Below are 15427 nucleotides of genomic sequence, written 5' to 3' on the forward strand. Positions count from 1 at the left end.
TCAAATTCACAAAATCAACGACACCCTAAACAAAAATAAGAAACCATAACCTATACATATGTCAAACACGGAAACGGCAAAACACGCTTTCAATCTCGGCACGTTAAAACGTAAACAGCGCTATCTGTCCGCCTTATCCGTCAACGGGATGGACCGTCCGCCAAACAGGAACCGCGTCGAGTTTCCTCCGCGGCGCCGTCAGGTGTCGCGACCGTCGGCCGTCAGCTGATCGTCGCTCTTCGGACGACCTGAGGGACGCACGTTGCCCGGGCAACGCGAGGGGTCCCCGACGCGCCGAATCATCGGCGGGCAGCGAGAAAGAGCCGGAGGATCCGCGATCGCCGTAATTCAGTGAAAGCAAAACACGCGTCGCCGCCGGCGTAGACGTACGCGCGCAAAAGTAGGAGGAGACGAGAGGCAACAATGTCGCTTGTTTTCGTCGGACGGCGCGAGAAAAAGCGACGCGACATTCGAAAGATGTGAATGATGAGTGCCGGCGCCGACAGCATGGTCGACGGATTAACCTCGCCCGGTTACTACGGCCGGAGCGGCATCCTAGAGACTCATGTCCGCGGCCAGTGGTTCAGAGTGTTCGTCACGCTCGACGACGATTTTCTATGCATCACGCTCGACGAGTCGTACGAGAACACGACGACCCTTAACGGCACGTTGAACAACAACATCGAGACTCCGGGCGGTCTGTGCGAAACTCCGGACGTGCCCGATTCCGTGGCGAACCACAAACGCGTGGTCCGAGTGATTAAATCAGAGAATAACGGTTTGGGGATTTCGATCAAAGGCGGTCGGGAAAACAAGATGCCGATCCTGATCAGTAAGATTTTTAAGGGGATGGCGGCCGATCAGACGGAACAGTTGTACGTTGGTGACGCGATACTGTCGGTTAACGGTGACGATCTAAGGGAGGCGACCCACGACGAGGCCGTCAAAGCGCTGAAGAAGGCGGGGAAAGTGGTCGAACTCGAAGGTAAGGCGCACACCTGTCCGTTTTCGTCAACGAAAGTGTCGCCGAGAGGGGGCGGGCTCAACAAGTCTCAATTTTGAGGTTAAGTAGAACGATATTTAGCGTTTCAAATTAAAGCACTCCTCGTTAAAAAGTTTTATTAATTTATAGTTATCATAATTATAAATTCTGGTTATTTGTACATTTTTGCCTATAATTTGAAGACCCTGTATATAGTCGAAAAAATGCCCGAAATAAATGTTATTGCACTGGATCTTCTGTGTCTGCCGGTTAAAGTATTTTGCCTATCGGATGGACGATTATGGAGGAAAACATGTTTTTCTGGAACATGAAATTACCAAAAAAAAAAAATTTCAAACGTTTAAATGTGGACACGGACATTTACTTCTCTGCTAAATTTGAAGTTGATATTTAGGACACTTAACTCATTTCTCATTTAGCACGGAATATCGGGAACACCCTGTACAATAGGTGAAAACCTTAAATACCAAAGTTTTTGCTGTCTATGCGAGCCATATCGCAATATAAAAGAAAGTGAGATCTGAATCATAGTCTTTCAGTTATAACCAATTTTTCAGTTTTTTTGAATTTGCGGCGCACCCTGTATACTTTATAGAGTCGTATCCTCTGCTTCTTCTGGTTCAAGAATTTTTTTGGTCTCGTAAATAGTTTTTGAAAAATGATGTTTTTGTAGACCGTTGCACACGCGATTTTTTATTTTTTTAGAATACTTCTCGACCCTCCAGCCCCCATTTTCAATGGGTTCCGTCACGGCGCAAAACTGTATATATATGCCAAATATGAAGTTGATTGCTTCAAATTTCGCACACTTCTCGTGTTTCATAGCAAAGTAAAAAAAAACAGTCGAAAATGCGAAAAAAAGATGGATACCGGCGTCGGATCAAGACCATTTCTTATAAGATTATGAGCCTCGTGGAGGGTTAAAAAGAGGCAAATTTTAATTTTGTAGCTCCAACTGTTCGAAAGTTATTCAGGAAAAACCAAAAGACGAGAACGGAGAACGGACAAACAGACATAAAAAAATTTTTTACCAGCGGCGATCCCATGGGGCCTACCGTTACCGAGATATACAATTTTTATACGAGCACAGATACTTTCGAAAGTAATAAGTTAATACGAAGATCACAAATATCGGAAGATAAGGAATTGACCTCCTATGCACAACTTTGAAACTGACAACAAAAATTATCGGAAGTCTCGGAAGAACAACAAGGTTTCAGACCTTCTAATGACGCGTGAAATAGAGGATGAAATAAGAGAACAAACTGCAAAAGTCAATAGAATAGCAGAACCGAAATAAAATTCCGTATATATAAATCTGTAGTTCAACTATTCATGACATATACCGCTGAAACATCTAAGAGCGAGAAATGCCTGGAAACAAATGAAATAAAAACATTAAGGAAAATAGCAGGGAAAACACATTAAGACCTGGACAAGAAATAGAAAGCAAGAGTGGAATCAATATATAGATAGAATGCCTGAATAACGGATAGTGGGGATAGCGGTCGGAGGAACGACAACTTGTGATAAAACTTACATTGACCTAAAACAGGCAAAAGTTCCTAATATAGGAGAAGAAGAATAAGAAGAAGAAATGCCTTTAAATACCTTAGAGTTCCTTACGCAAAATATATTAGTTCTTAAAGAATCCCAAGTGTAAGTGGTGTGCGATTAAATACCTCTACCGAGTGGAAGTTAGTTCCCTTCGTTGTTTATAGATCACTGTTTGTAGTAATGGATTATGCGTCATTTTATTTATTTTGCTATACAAACATTGTATTTGTCGATGTTGAAAATGAAGATAACTGGTTTAATAATTTTCAATCATATCAAAAATAGAGCACCAATGTGTCAATAACTTCGAAACGGTCAACAGGAAACTCTCGGAGTGTTTCCCAATTGAGGAACATAAATCATCTGCATAAATCTGCAGGCTTAAATGTGCAATCATTTATTTTCTGTATTTTTGTGCAAGTAATTTATTTTCTTAATAAATGAAATATCTATCTTTTCATTTCTGTATTTATTTAATTTCTTTATCGTAAACGCTAAGTCTAGTTTTGCGACTACTCGTACTTAACCGTATAGGTTATCTTTTTTTTTAACAACAAAGGTTTGCCAAGTAAAGATTGAAACTTTATTAATTATTCAATAATATTAGAAACCTACTAGCGCACTACAGATCACTGACGTCACTGCGCAATCTGTAAAGCGTTAGATATTTAATAAAATAAAATATAAATAAAATAAAAGAAAAGAAGGAGTAGAAGCTTCAATTTATATTAGAAAAGGTTGGTACATCCAAACCTGAGGATATACTAAGCTGGGTGCATATCAATGTGTGCAATCTAACAATTAGTACCGCCATCTTACAACTATAACCAGTTCATAGAGATTTTCGAGTTGTGTGATACGAAGTGTAACAAATTCATTGTTTCTAAATAATTCTTTTGTCAACAATATTATTGAACCTGATCCTGCTACTCGAGTAACCCTCAGGTCCAGAAAAAAAAGGAGAAAATATATATAACCAATAAGAAACACTGTGATATAAGACTTTAAAAAACACGGTAACAAATAATATTAAAAATTTAAAAAATCAATCTTTAGAAAAAAAGGCGTGACTGAAATAGTGTGAAAAATAAAAATAACGTAGCTAGTATACAATTTATAGTTGTGAGGAATAGGAAAATTGATACTGTATTACAAACTGGGTGTAACAAGCTTGAATTTGATGAAATTTGTTGTAATAATTCAATATTTTTGGACCCGTATAAGGAACAATAAATTGTGTATATATGAATATTACGCCCCTGGTTACCGTCAGGTAACAGTCCAAGATGTTCTCAATGTTAGAGATGATCTTGTAGTCATTTTAGCTAAACTAGACAGCGAGGTCCTAGGGAGTAGTGTATTTCGACGTGAATTAAAAATGAAAACAATAAGGTTGCAGAAAATGTATGGATAATGATAGTATTGTTGATACATTGATGCTTGCTTTTTTCCTTCACCCTTGTATGAATTGTATGCGTTGCTAAAACAATAGCAATGTGCCAGAAAAAACTTCGGAAAGATTCATTCGTATGCAAATGAACTGCATATAAATGAACTCATTATCGGTGTCAAGTTTAAGTTGACTAGTCACTTCAGTCGACTCGTTACCGTCGGCACATCTGTTCACGCTGAGAGTGTTAATAGGATATCGTTTAATAAATTATTTAGAATGAGTTTGATTTCCTGAAGTATCGAGTCCCATGGGCCGCAAGATAAGGTCAGATGTAAAGACATCTCGTTTTGTTCTATTTAATTGCATTACTTTTTTTATATTGAATTCGGCTAATTAATGTTTAAAAAAAAACTTAGTTCAGAATGATACAGAATTAAATCCCAAACCCAATAAAAGTGGAAATACAGGGTGTTCCATTCCATCCAGAAAAAAACAAACATTTTTTTCATGTTCATTTGTGACCACCCTGTATAATATACAGATAGATAGTTCAAAGCATACTTCCATGAATCCATAATAAAAATTCTTAATTTTAGTTTTGAAGTTTCAATATACAGGAAAATCTCTGGGTAATACGGCGAAGTATAGTGAAATACAGGAAAATATTTGGGTAATACAGGTAAATAAACGGTAATACTGTAGAATACATTGAAATACGACAACATTTTAATACGGGGAAATATAGCCAAATATTTGGGTAATACAAGTAAATACATGGAAATATCTAGGTAAAACATTGAAAGACGTGAAAATATTTAGGTACTACAGGAAAATATATGCAAATATCTAGGTAATACGGGATGATACATTGAGCTACGGGAAAATGTTTTTGTAATACGGGGAAATATACGGAAACATTTAGGTAATACAAGAAAATATCTGGAAATATCTAGGTATAGATTGAAATACAAGAAAATATTTTGGTAATATGACGAAATATAGGGAAATATTTGGTGAATACGGGGAAATATATAGAATTATACGGGAAAATAAATTGAAATACAGGGAAATATTTGGGTAATACGTCGAAATATAGGGAAATATTTGGATAATATGGGAAAATATATGGAAATATCTGGGTAATACGGAAAAATACATTGAAGTACAGGAAAATATTTGGGTAATACGATGAAATATAGGGAAATATTTGGGTAATATTTGGAAATATAGGGAAATATTTGGGTAATACGGGGAAATATATGGAATTATTTAGGCTATACAGGAAAATACAGTGAAATACAGGAAAATAAATGGATAATACGACGAAATATAGGGAAATATTTGGGTAATATAGGAAGATATGTCAAATATCTAAGTAATACGGGAAAATGCATTGAAATACAGGAAAATATTTGGGTAATACGGAAAAATATTTAGGTAATACGACGAAATATTTGGGTAATATAGGAAAATATATAGAAATATCTAGGTAATACTGGAAAATACATTGAAATACAGGGAAATATTTGGTTAATATGGCGAAATATGGGGAAATATTTGGGTTATACGGGAGAATATTTGGATGATACAGGATGATATCTAGGTAATACGGAAGAAAATATTTGGGTAATACAGGTAAATAAACGGTAATACTGTAGAATACATTGAAATACGACAATATTTTAATACGGGGAAATATAGCCAAATATTTGGGTAATACAAGTAAATACATGGAAATATCTAGGTAAAACATTGAAAGACGGGAAAATATTTAGGTAATACAGGAAAATATATGCAAATATCTAGGTAATACGGGATGATACATTGAACTACTGGAAAATGTTTTTTTAATACGGGGAAATATACGGAAACATTTAGGTAATACAAGAAAATATCTGGAAATATCTAGGTATAGATTGAAATACAAGAAAATATTTTGGTAATATGACGAAATATAGGGAAATATTTGGTGAATACGGGGAAATATATAGAATTATACGGGAAAACAAATTGAAATACAGGGAAATATTTGGGTAATACGTCGAAATATAGGGAAATATTTGGATAATATGGGAAAATATATGGAAATATCTGGGTAATACGGAAAAATACATTGAAGTACAGGAAAATATTTGGGTAATACTGCGAAATATAGGGAAATATTTGGGTAATATTTGGAAATATAGGGAAATATTTGGGTAATACGGGGAAATATATGGAATTATTTAGGCTATACGGGAAAATACAGTGAAATACAGGAAAATAAATGGATAATACGACGAAATGTAGGGAAATATTTGGGTAATATAGGAAGATATATGAAAATATCTAAGTAATACGGGAAAATGCATTGAAATACAGGAAAACATTTGGGTAATACGGGAAAATATATAAAATTATTTACATTATACGGGAAAATATTTATAAATTTATGGAAATATCTAGGTAATACATTGAAAGACGGGAAAATATTTGTGTAGTACAGCCAAAAATATTTGGGTAATATATCGAAATGTTTAGGTCATACGACGAAATACATTGAAATATATGGAAATATTTGGTTAATAAAAGAAAATATATGCAATTTTCAGGTATTACGGGAAGATACCTTGAAATACGGGAAAATATTTTTGTAATACTGGGAAATATAGGGAACTTATTGGCTAATATAAGAAAATATATGGAAATATCTAGGAATTAATGGGAAAATCCATTAAGATACAAGAAACAAATTGGGCCAAACGGCGAAATACAGGGAAATATTTGGTTAATGCCGGAAAATATATGGAATTATCTAGGTAATAAGGAAAAATATTTGTGTAATACAATAAAATATATGGACATATCTAGGTGATACGGCGAAATACGTTGAAATGTAGTATGATACAGGAATCTATATGAAAGTTTAGAAATGTCTAGGTGTTCTTAACGCCCCCCCATTTCAGCGTCGTCGGAAAGCCAGAACAGTGGGAACGGCCATTTGCACGTTGTCGCGCGTAATATCTAATTTGACTGCGTGGCGAACTAGTGGGAGAGGGGTAGAGGGGAACCTTTATGTACTTAATACTTCTGATTTATAACCTTTAGGGTAACGCAAATCCAAATTTGACTCCCTCGCTCGAAGGGTTTCGCCATTTTCCCTTACCACTGAACGGGTTTCGGCAAAATCTATCGGAGATCAACTCAAATCCTACGGCTTACCACTTAACCGGTGAATGTGTGGAAACGGTCTCAGAAAAAAGGAGAGATCGCATAGTGGAATCAGGTTCTAAAGCGGATAATGAATATATTAATAATTTTCCTAAATCTCGCCGAGGAAAGTAATGAAACAGACCAATTTTGAGCAGGATGCGATGCGGCGTTGCCGCCTGTCCGAAAAAGTTCCGTTGCCCTATAGGTATGACTGTTTTTGTAACATCGCTGTTTTGTCTTATTGTTTGGCAGTGTGGAGCAAAATTTGATTTTTATTAAAAAAATCAAGAATCATTGATTGTTTGTAAAAAAATCATGAAAAAAAAGTCATTTTTTTTAATTTCTTGAGAATATGTATTTACAATTGCGTAAACCTGAACATCAGTAACATTGGAGCTTGGAGAAGTGCAACAAATTGCGTTATATTACATACACGTCAGTAAATACCAGGGAATATATCATAACATTGTCAAGGCTGATAATAGTATTGACTCACTTAATGAAAGTATATGTGCCTTAGAAACGCTTATGAAGGGCGGTCAGTTATTTCATTTTAATACTTTTCTTCTTTTTGTTAGTTATTTAAAAAAAATACTTCGAACTATGTGATTTATAACATTAATCATGTGTTGGTGGTGGTTCGGTAATAAAATCGTTGGATAATAAAATTGCTAACAGTTGTATCAAAACGTTCTTGTAACCATTTTAAGGGTATTAAGGATATCATTAAATTTTATAATAATCAATCTCTGCGTCCCAAACCACTGTACCGCTACTTGAAACGGGAATAAAACTGCAACGAATTTTGTGGCATAAATATTTTATGCATCGAAATATTAAAATGTATTGCATATAGCCGTCCGAACGTTTTAGCGAATTATTTACGTTTTATTTATAATAATAATAAACCGGTTTAATGGACATCGTTTAACGTATGCAAAGTTGTGGTTTTCAATCGAAACCGAATTATAATGTGTCGATTGTTGTTATTACTGTTTGTTTAATCGACTCCTTATCTGGGGCGCACTGTCAATGGAAAATTAAAACGTCGAAACGTCTAGAAACGAGGTAGAAAAAAATGACCACAAATTCTATATACTATATCTATATCTGTATACTATTTTTTTAGGTATGTTCAATTTATTCGTAACTTCATTAGTTGATAAACATGCTCCTTTCGTCGTTTCTAAGATCACCAAAACCTATGCTCCTTGGTTAACACGTACTATTCGTGAAATGATAAAAATTAGAGATAGTTTTTCACAAATTAAGTCAAAAAATACCAGCTAGAATGCTTCAGATGACCCTCCATATTACCTCGCCAACGTTACACATTGCTGTTTGGAAGTAGGTTATTTTCTTAGTATTTGGAAGTTTGCTTTGATCACACCATTTGCAAAAAGTAACACTCCCAGCCAGTTCTCAGGCCTTCGTCCAATCAGTATTCTTTCAACCTTATCTAAAGTTTTAGAGTAAGTCATAAATGTAATAATTTATGATTTTGCTATTTCTAATCATATTATCACTAACAGTGAATCTGGGTTTCGTAAAGATTTTAGTCTACTTTTACACATCAACGATCGCACTTATATCGATTTTTTGCAAACTACTTAGCTAACAGATATCAGAGAATTACCCTTGTCAATGTAAGTTCTGAATTTCTTCCTACTTCATCAGGTGTACCACAAGGTTCTGTCCTTGGACCTATATTACTCTTAATTTATATTTCTGATATTTATACATTCATAGAATATTTGAATTCGCATTCATTTGTTGATGATACCCAGATATTTTAGTTATTTAAATTATTTTGCTTCAATTTATATCAATTTGGATTTGCATAACTTATTTCTATATTCTTCTAGGCATAATCTTCAACTTAATGCTAAAAAATGCAATGTAATGTTCTTTTCTTCTAAACCTAACATTGAACAGGTATCCCAAAGGTGAACTTTTGAAAGTTGTGAATTGTAATGAAAACCTTGGTGTTGTATTTCATTGTAGACTCAGATTCGTGGAATGTGTATCTTTGTTGGTGAAAAAGTCTTATTTGATTTTGCGCCATTTATACAGGAGTAGAACTGTCAATCACTTGTCCTTTCCTATAGTTTAATCCTCTATTACCCATTCAAAACAGCTGTTGCAGATTTATTTTCAGCTTGCGTAAATTTGATAGGTTTTCCCACAAAATCCAGTATTGACAGTACTTTCAAGTACTCTTTGGCGTCTATGGTATTCCAAATTACTAGCACATCCAATCCGTCCTATTTACGAGCTAAATTAAAGCTTCATGATGTTCAATCAGTGGCTTTAAGGCATTCCTACACGGTCTCACTGCCACGATATCGTTTATCTTTGTTCCGCAGATGATTCTGTTATAACGCTGTTGTAATTTTTAATAGTATACCCGATTCAGTAAAGTCATATTCAATTAAATTCATTTAAAATCATTTGAGGTTGAAACTGTATTCTTGTGTATTAATATTTATTTAATGTTTACATTACAACAAGTTGTTAAATTATATATTTTTATTGATTTAAATAAATATTATTATTATTATTCTCATTATTATCAAACTTCTAATTTTGAAAATCTTTTGCAAAAATCCATTGTTTAATATAAATTATTAATTGTTTCTATAGCCAGATTCTTTTCTTTAGGGGTTAACTCATATTTTTGCTGAAGATATATATGTTTCCACTGCTGCATTCTCACTGCCTCGATATCGTTTATCTTTGTTCCGCAGACGATTCTGTTATAACGCTGTTGTAATTTTTAATAGTATACCCGATTCAGTAAAATCACATTCAATTAAATTCCTTAAAAAATATTTCAGGTTCTCAAATAATTTTATTTTAAACGTTATTCCTTTTATTTTTACTTTTATTTATCTATTATACTATTTTTAATTTATCGATGTAATTATAACTTCCCATTTAGTTTACAACTTAAACATTTAAGAGGTTAAGTCGAGTAGCTTTTGCTAGACTTCGCCTCTTCTCTACTGGATACTTGTATATAACAATATACAACAATAAAGGCAATTTATTATTATTATTATAATAATAATAATAATAATTATTATTATTAAGTTCACTTAAGTCTATTTTTATGCCAGAAATAAAATAGGACAGATTCCGTGTTCAAATTATCAAACCGTCTGAACTTTGTCGCGTTTCATTGGAAAATAACGATTTCCGCGGAAAGAAATCTCGTCAAGGCGATGGAAAATTTTGCGCAGAATGTTAATAACTACTTTAGCTTTAATAACGGGGAGATTCGGGACGCTGTGGTCGCCTGCCGAGAACCACTTAAAGTAACTCGGACGAATTTGGTTATAAAACGCCCTCGTCCCGAGAGGAGTCCATTTATTTAACATTATTTTACGTTTTTTTAATGATGAGTAATGCGTAAGGATCCACAATAATTTCAAATTTAGTTGTTAATATTTGTTAAACCATATAATCGGGACCATCACGATTTTAATCAAGTGAATCATATAATCAATTACTTACCATTATTGTTATGTTATGTTTCCGTTAAAATCATCTCTTTTTGTGGCGTGTGGCACCCATCTTTAAAAAGGGCAGAAAATAGCAATAGCAATCACATCATGCTTTGCTAAAATATTTGAATACGCCATGTTTGACAGCTTGACCTATTATTTAAGTAAAACCAAAAGTCAGCACGGTTTCAGAACAGGTAGATCGACGAAAAACAGCTATCCGTTGATTTTTGGGGCATGCTACCAACTATATTGAATCTGGAGAGCACCCTGCTGGGATATTTTGTAATCCTGGCCGGTCGTTTGACTGTATGAACCACGAAATTATTTTGAATACGATGGAACAATACGGAATTCGTGGAATAGCTCTGAACTGGTTCAGATCGTTCTTAACAAATCGTATGCAGGATGTTGAAATAAGGCAGGAGAGGGGCAATTTGTGTCAAATTAAAAAATCCCAAGTCCAATCGGTAGATAGAGGCGTACCGCGGTGCTTGGCTCTGTTTGCTAGTTTGGGTCTATCAGAGTTCGCTGACCACTGTTCAAGTTTAGTCTCCTCACACTGTTATCAAACTCTTCAAGAGAGCACTTGTACTGCTAAATAGCCCGGTTTAGCACCAACGAACTCTTTTTGAATGTCCAAAAAACAAAAAAATATCTTCCTGTGAATGTTTGGTCGGGCGGGGAGGCCGTTGAAATAAAAAAGCAAGCTAAATTTTTAGAACTAGAGCTCGACGAAGCTCTATCTTGGGAAACTCAATGCCAATTACTTTCTTCAAAGCGGCATAGTTATTGTTTCCTAATAAAAATTTTAAAAACTGTTTTGACTGGAAAGAGATTACTCTATGGTATTCCCTTTTGGGGAAATTCAAGTCATGCGACATCTTTTCAAATCCCAAAAAAAGGTCCTAAGGTGTATTGCTGGAGTGTCGCCGGATAGTTCGTGAAATTTGTATCGTAAAAAATAAAAATAACTAAGTATGTAAATAATCTATCTATTGTTTATAGTAGTTTTAAAATATTTTGTAATTGATGAAAAAAGAAACAGATATTCTTATGAAATTAAGAAAAAATCAATTAAAATAAAAAAAAACTATTTTGAAAAAAAAAATAAAGATCAAAGTTTGTCCGACACTGAAAACAATATTTTCCAGATTGTTCAATTGTTTGTTGAGATCAAAATGATTTTGAATTTAATAGTCAATTTTATATTGCTAAAGAAGGATTAGTTATGGGAAACACAATTAGTCACTACTTGCAGACATTTTTACATTTTACATTCATTATTACTTTATGTAATGTTCATTGGTTCAATAAGCCAAAAAATAGTATATAGATATAGATGTAGTATATAGAAATTGTGGTAATTTTTTTCTACCTCCTTTCTAGACGTTTCGAGGTTTTAATTTTCCAACTTCCAAATAACTAAAAGATTTTCCATCGAAATCAGCCGGCATTATTTACAAAAAGGAGAAAAGTATTAACAAAAATTTATGTTTCTGCCTCTAATAAGCGTTTTAAAGGCACATAATTTTTTATTAAAATAGTCAATACTATTATCTGGGTTGACAATGTTGTGCAATTCGTTGCACTTCTTCAAGTTCTTGCTTGTTTTGTTTTTCTATGTTACTGGTGTTCAGGTTTACGCGATTGTTTATATTATGCGATTCTTGCAACAACAAAACTAATCTTATTACGGTTAATTGGCATTATTCGTCTTTATTTTTGTTATGTTACTCGCGTTATTGGTTACATTTTTTAAAGTTATGTTTATTTTTTGCAACTATTGGATTAATGAAACTAAAAATATGTTTCCTTCATTCCTTTTTTTTTTTAAAAACTTTACTACACTACTACATTTTCTAAGGGGATTTCGTATTTATTTTTGGTATGTTACGGATGTTTACATTTATGTTAATGTTATGTAATTCATAAAATAATGAAATAAAACATAACATTTCCTTACTTTCGGACTTTCGGATTCTTATGTACGTAACTCTTCAGTTAATGAAGTTAATCGTATGAAGTTTCTTGGAGTTCTTTCCAATTTATTAATTACAAGCTGCTGATGTTTAGGTGTATGTTAATGTTATCTGAGTTCTGAAATTGTAAAATCAAAGTTGCTACATTTGTAGGAGTAATTGCGTATTTATTTTTGATATGTTTCTAATATCTTTGATTTTGCTGTATTATTGAGTTTTAGGTGTATTTACTTATGTTTATTTTATGTAGCGCTTGTAATGATAAAAACGCGCATTTTAATTTTCATTTCGTTACTGATGATTAGGTTTATGTTAATGTTATGTAATTCTTAAACTAAGGAAATAAAACTTGTTACACTTCCTTGCTCCCTTTCGAATTTATTTATGTTTTTTATGGTATGTTACTGATGTTTAGGTTCATGTTAATATTATGTAGCCCTTCAGTTAATGAAATTAAACCTGTTAAATTTTCTAGGGTTCTTCCACATTTATTTATTGTATTGCTGCTAATGTTTACGTTTATGTTGATATTATGTAACTCTTGAATTAATGAAATCCGACTTGTTACTTTTTCCGTGGTACTTACATTTTTCTTTTTGATATGCTGCCGATTTTTAGGTTTATTTTAACGTTATGTAATTCTTAAAATAATGAGATAAAGCTTGTTAGGCCCTTTCAGATATATTTTTGTTTATGTAACGATGGGGGCAATCAAATCGCACACATTACATTTCCTTTGGTTCTTCTCTCTATGTTGATGGTATGTTACGATGTTTAGGTTTAGATTGATGTTACGTAACTTCAGTTAATTAAATTAAATTTATTACATTTCCTGGGGCTTTGCCCAATTTATTTATTGTGTGCTGCTGATATTTAGGGTTATGTTGATTTTATGTAATTGTGGAAATAATGTAATCAAACTTGTTTATTTTCTGATTTGTTACTGATATTTATGTTAATGTTACGTAACTCTTCAAATAATGAAGTCTGGCTTATTACGTTCGCTGAGTTTCTTGTGTTTTTATTTTCGTTATGGTACTGACACACTTTTCCTAACTAGATGGCGCACTTTGTAAGAACGAGAACGCATTTGCATGGATAAAACGTGCGACATTAAGCGATTCGGGCATCTCCATTGTCTAAAACTAGCGCTGTTTCATCCGGATTAGCATGAAAACGTTTTAATCAAATTAGAAGCGAAAGTTCGCCGGGCAAAGTTTCCGTTTTCTTCCAAAACGCTTATTTAAATACTAGACGTTTAATTTCCTATCGGAACAACTCGATCCGGTCGTGGGCTCGGGATATGTCTCCCGTGTAATGTGCCCGGAATTAATCTCGTCGACAGCGTATTCTGGAACGGCTGGATGGAATTGGTGCTCATTGGAGATCAAAACAAATACCTTACAAATACATCAGTAGCCGGAATCGCGAGAATAGTAAGGTTTGGTAGTAAGATGTTGAGTTTGGTCTTTAGACTTTCTTACTTTTTACAAAACATCTGGATTCCTCCTGCGTCAGTTTTTGCTTAGTCGAACTTTTCGCCAATCATCCTGTTTGCTTCTTCAGAGCTAAAACTGGCTTGCATTTTACTTTGTATCTGCTTTTATATTGTTTGAGGCGGGCGGAGCTTAATGAGTGGCATAAACACCGTCTCGGATGACTAATTCCCATATTGCTGACAGGTAGAGACCAGAATGGTTGGGTTGTTGATAGATTTCTATAGACTCTGGGATTTTTCATTGGTAGAAGAATTGATTACATGCAAGAATTTTAGTTTTATCCAATAAAATTTTATGTCCGGTTTCGATTGTGCCGGTGTTCGGCAACAGCTGATGAGTTTATTTGTCTTGGTCGTAAGGCTCTTTCGTGTTCTTTGATCCTAGTTGATATTTTTCAACCGGTCTCTCCGATATACTCTTTGCTGCATATGCATGGAATGCTGTAAACTTCAAGAATCTCAAATGGAATTTTGTCTTTGATGGACGCAAACAATGTATAAGCAGGTACAGAGTAAAATGCGAGCCAGTTTCAGTCAAGCTCCGAAGAAGCCAACAACATTGGCGAAACGTCAGTAAAAAATGATGCAGGAGGAATCCAAAAGTTTTGTAGAAATTATTACCTGTCAAAGATTTTTTGAAAAATTCAGACTTCCTTCTGTTACTATTTCTTTCCGCTTTCTGCCATGTTTGTGTAGTTTCTGCCACTACATTTTTTTCTGCAATTAACAAACGTTTACGACATTTGGTCATTGAGTCTTGAAAAAACGCACTAACGCACTAACTTTTCTTTCTTCGTTATTTTGGGCTAGGAAAAGATATGGGATCAGTTTTGATAAGTCCATTTCACTCCATTTTTAAGAATATTTTCATTTTTTAGAGAATTTTGCGAAAGAAAAACCTCAGAAATCTACAATTACTCACTTACTCAATATTTTTACTTACTCAATACCCACCAAAATGGTGTAATACAGCTAACCGAGTGATTTTCTCTCTTCTTGAAAAAGCTTTCGATAAGATGCGGTTGAAGCATGTCCTGAAAATCCTAAAGTCACGCCAGAGATATGCGCTCGGAGTTTCGCAAGGATCAGGATAGAGGGAGACCTAGTGGTGATTGAAATATTCACAGACTTCAAAAAAACTCCAACAGTTTGAGATGAAAACATTAATGTTTCCTTCTCTTGGGAGTAAAAATAATGACACTACACTTTGTTGGGTTTTAGCGTAAATGCCTCTCCTCTATGAATCAAGTGTGTATCATAAGCAGAAAACTGAGCTTGGCACCGTGCAACCACACT

At 34.1% G+C, this 15427-nt stretch overlaps 1 protein-coding gene across 1 annotated transcript in view; it reads left to right on the plus strand.

The window, feature by feature from the left end:
* The first annotated feature begins 337 nt into the window (after positions 1-337).
* Positions 338-15427, plus strand: part of LOC132697920 (beta-1-syntrophin) — a 174788-nt gene continuing 159698 nt past the window's right edge. The window contains exon 1 of the mRNA XM_060663683.1: positions 338-985. Coding sequence (XP_060519666.1) covers positions 484-985 — 502 coding nt within the window. The 5' untranslated portion in view covers positions 338-483. The remainder of the gene's footprint in view (positions 986-15427) is intronic.

The sequence above is a fragment of the Cylas formicarius genome, unplaced genomic scaffold, assembly GCF_029955315.1.
Source record: "Cylas formicarius isolate icCylForm1 unplaced genomic scaffold, icCylForm1.1 PGA_scaffold_2__14_contigs__length_35257938, whole genome shotgun sequence".
NCBI classification, from domain to species: domain Eukaryota; kingdom Metazoa; phylum Arthropoda; class Insecta; order Coleoptera; family Brentidae; genus Cylas; species Cylas formicarius.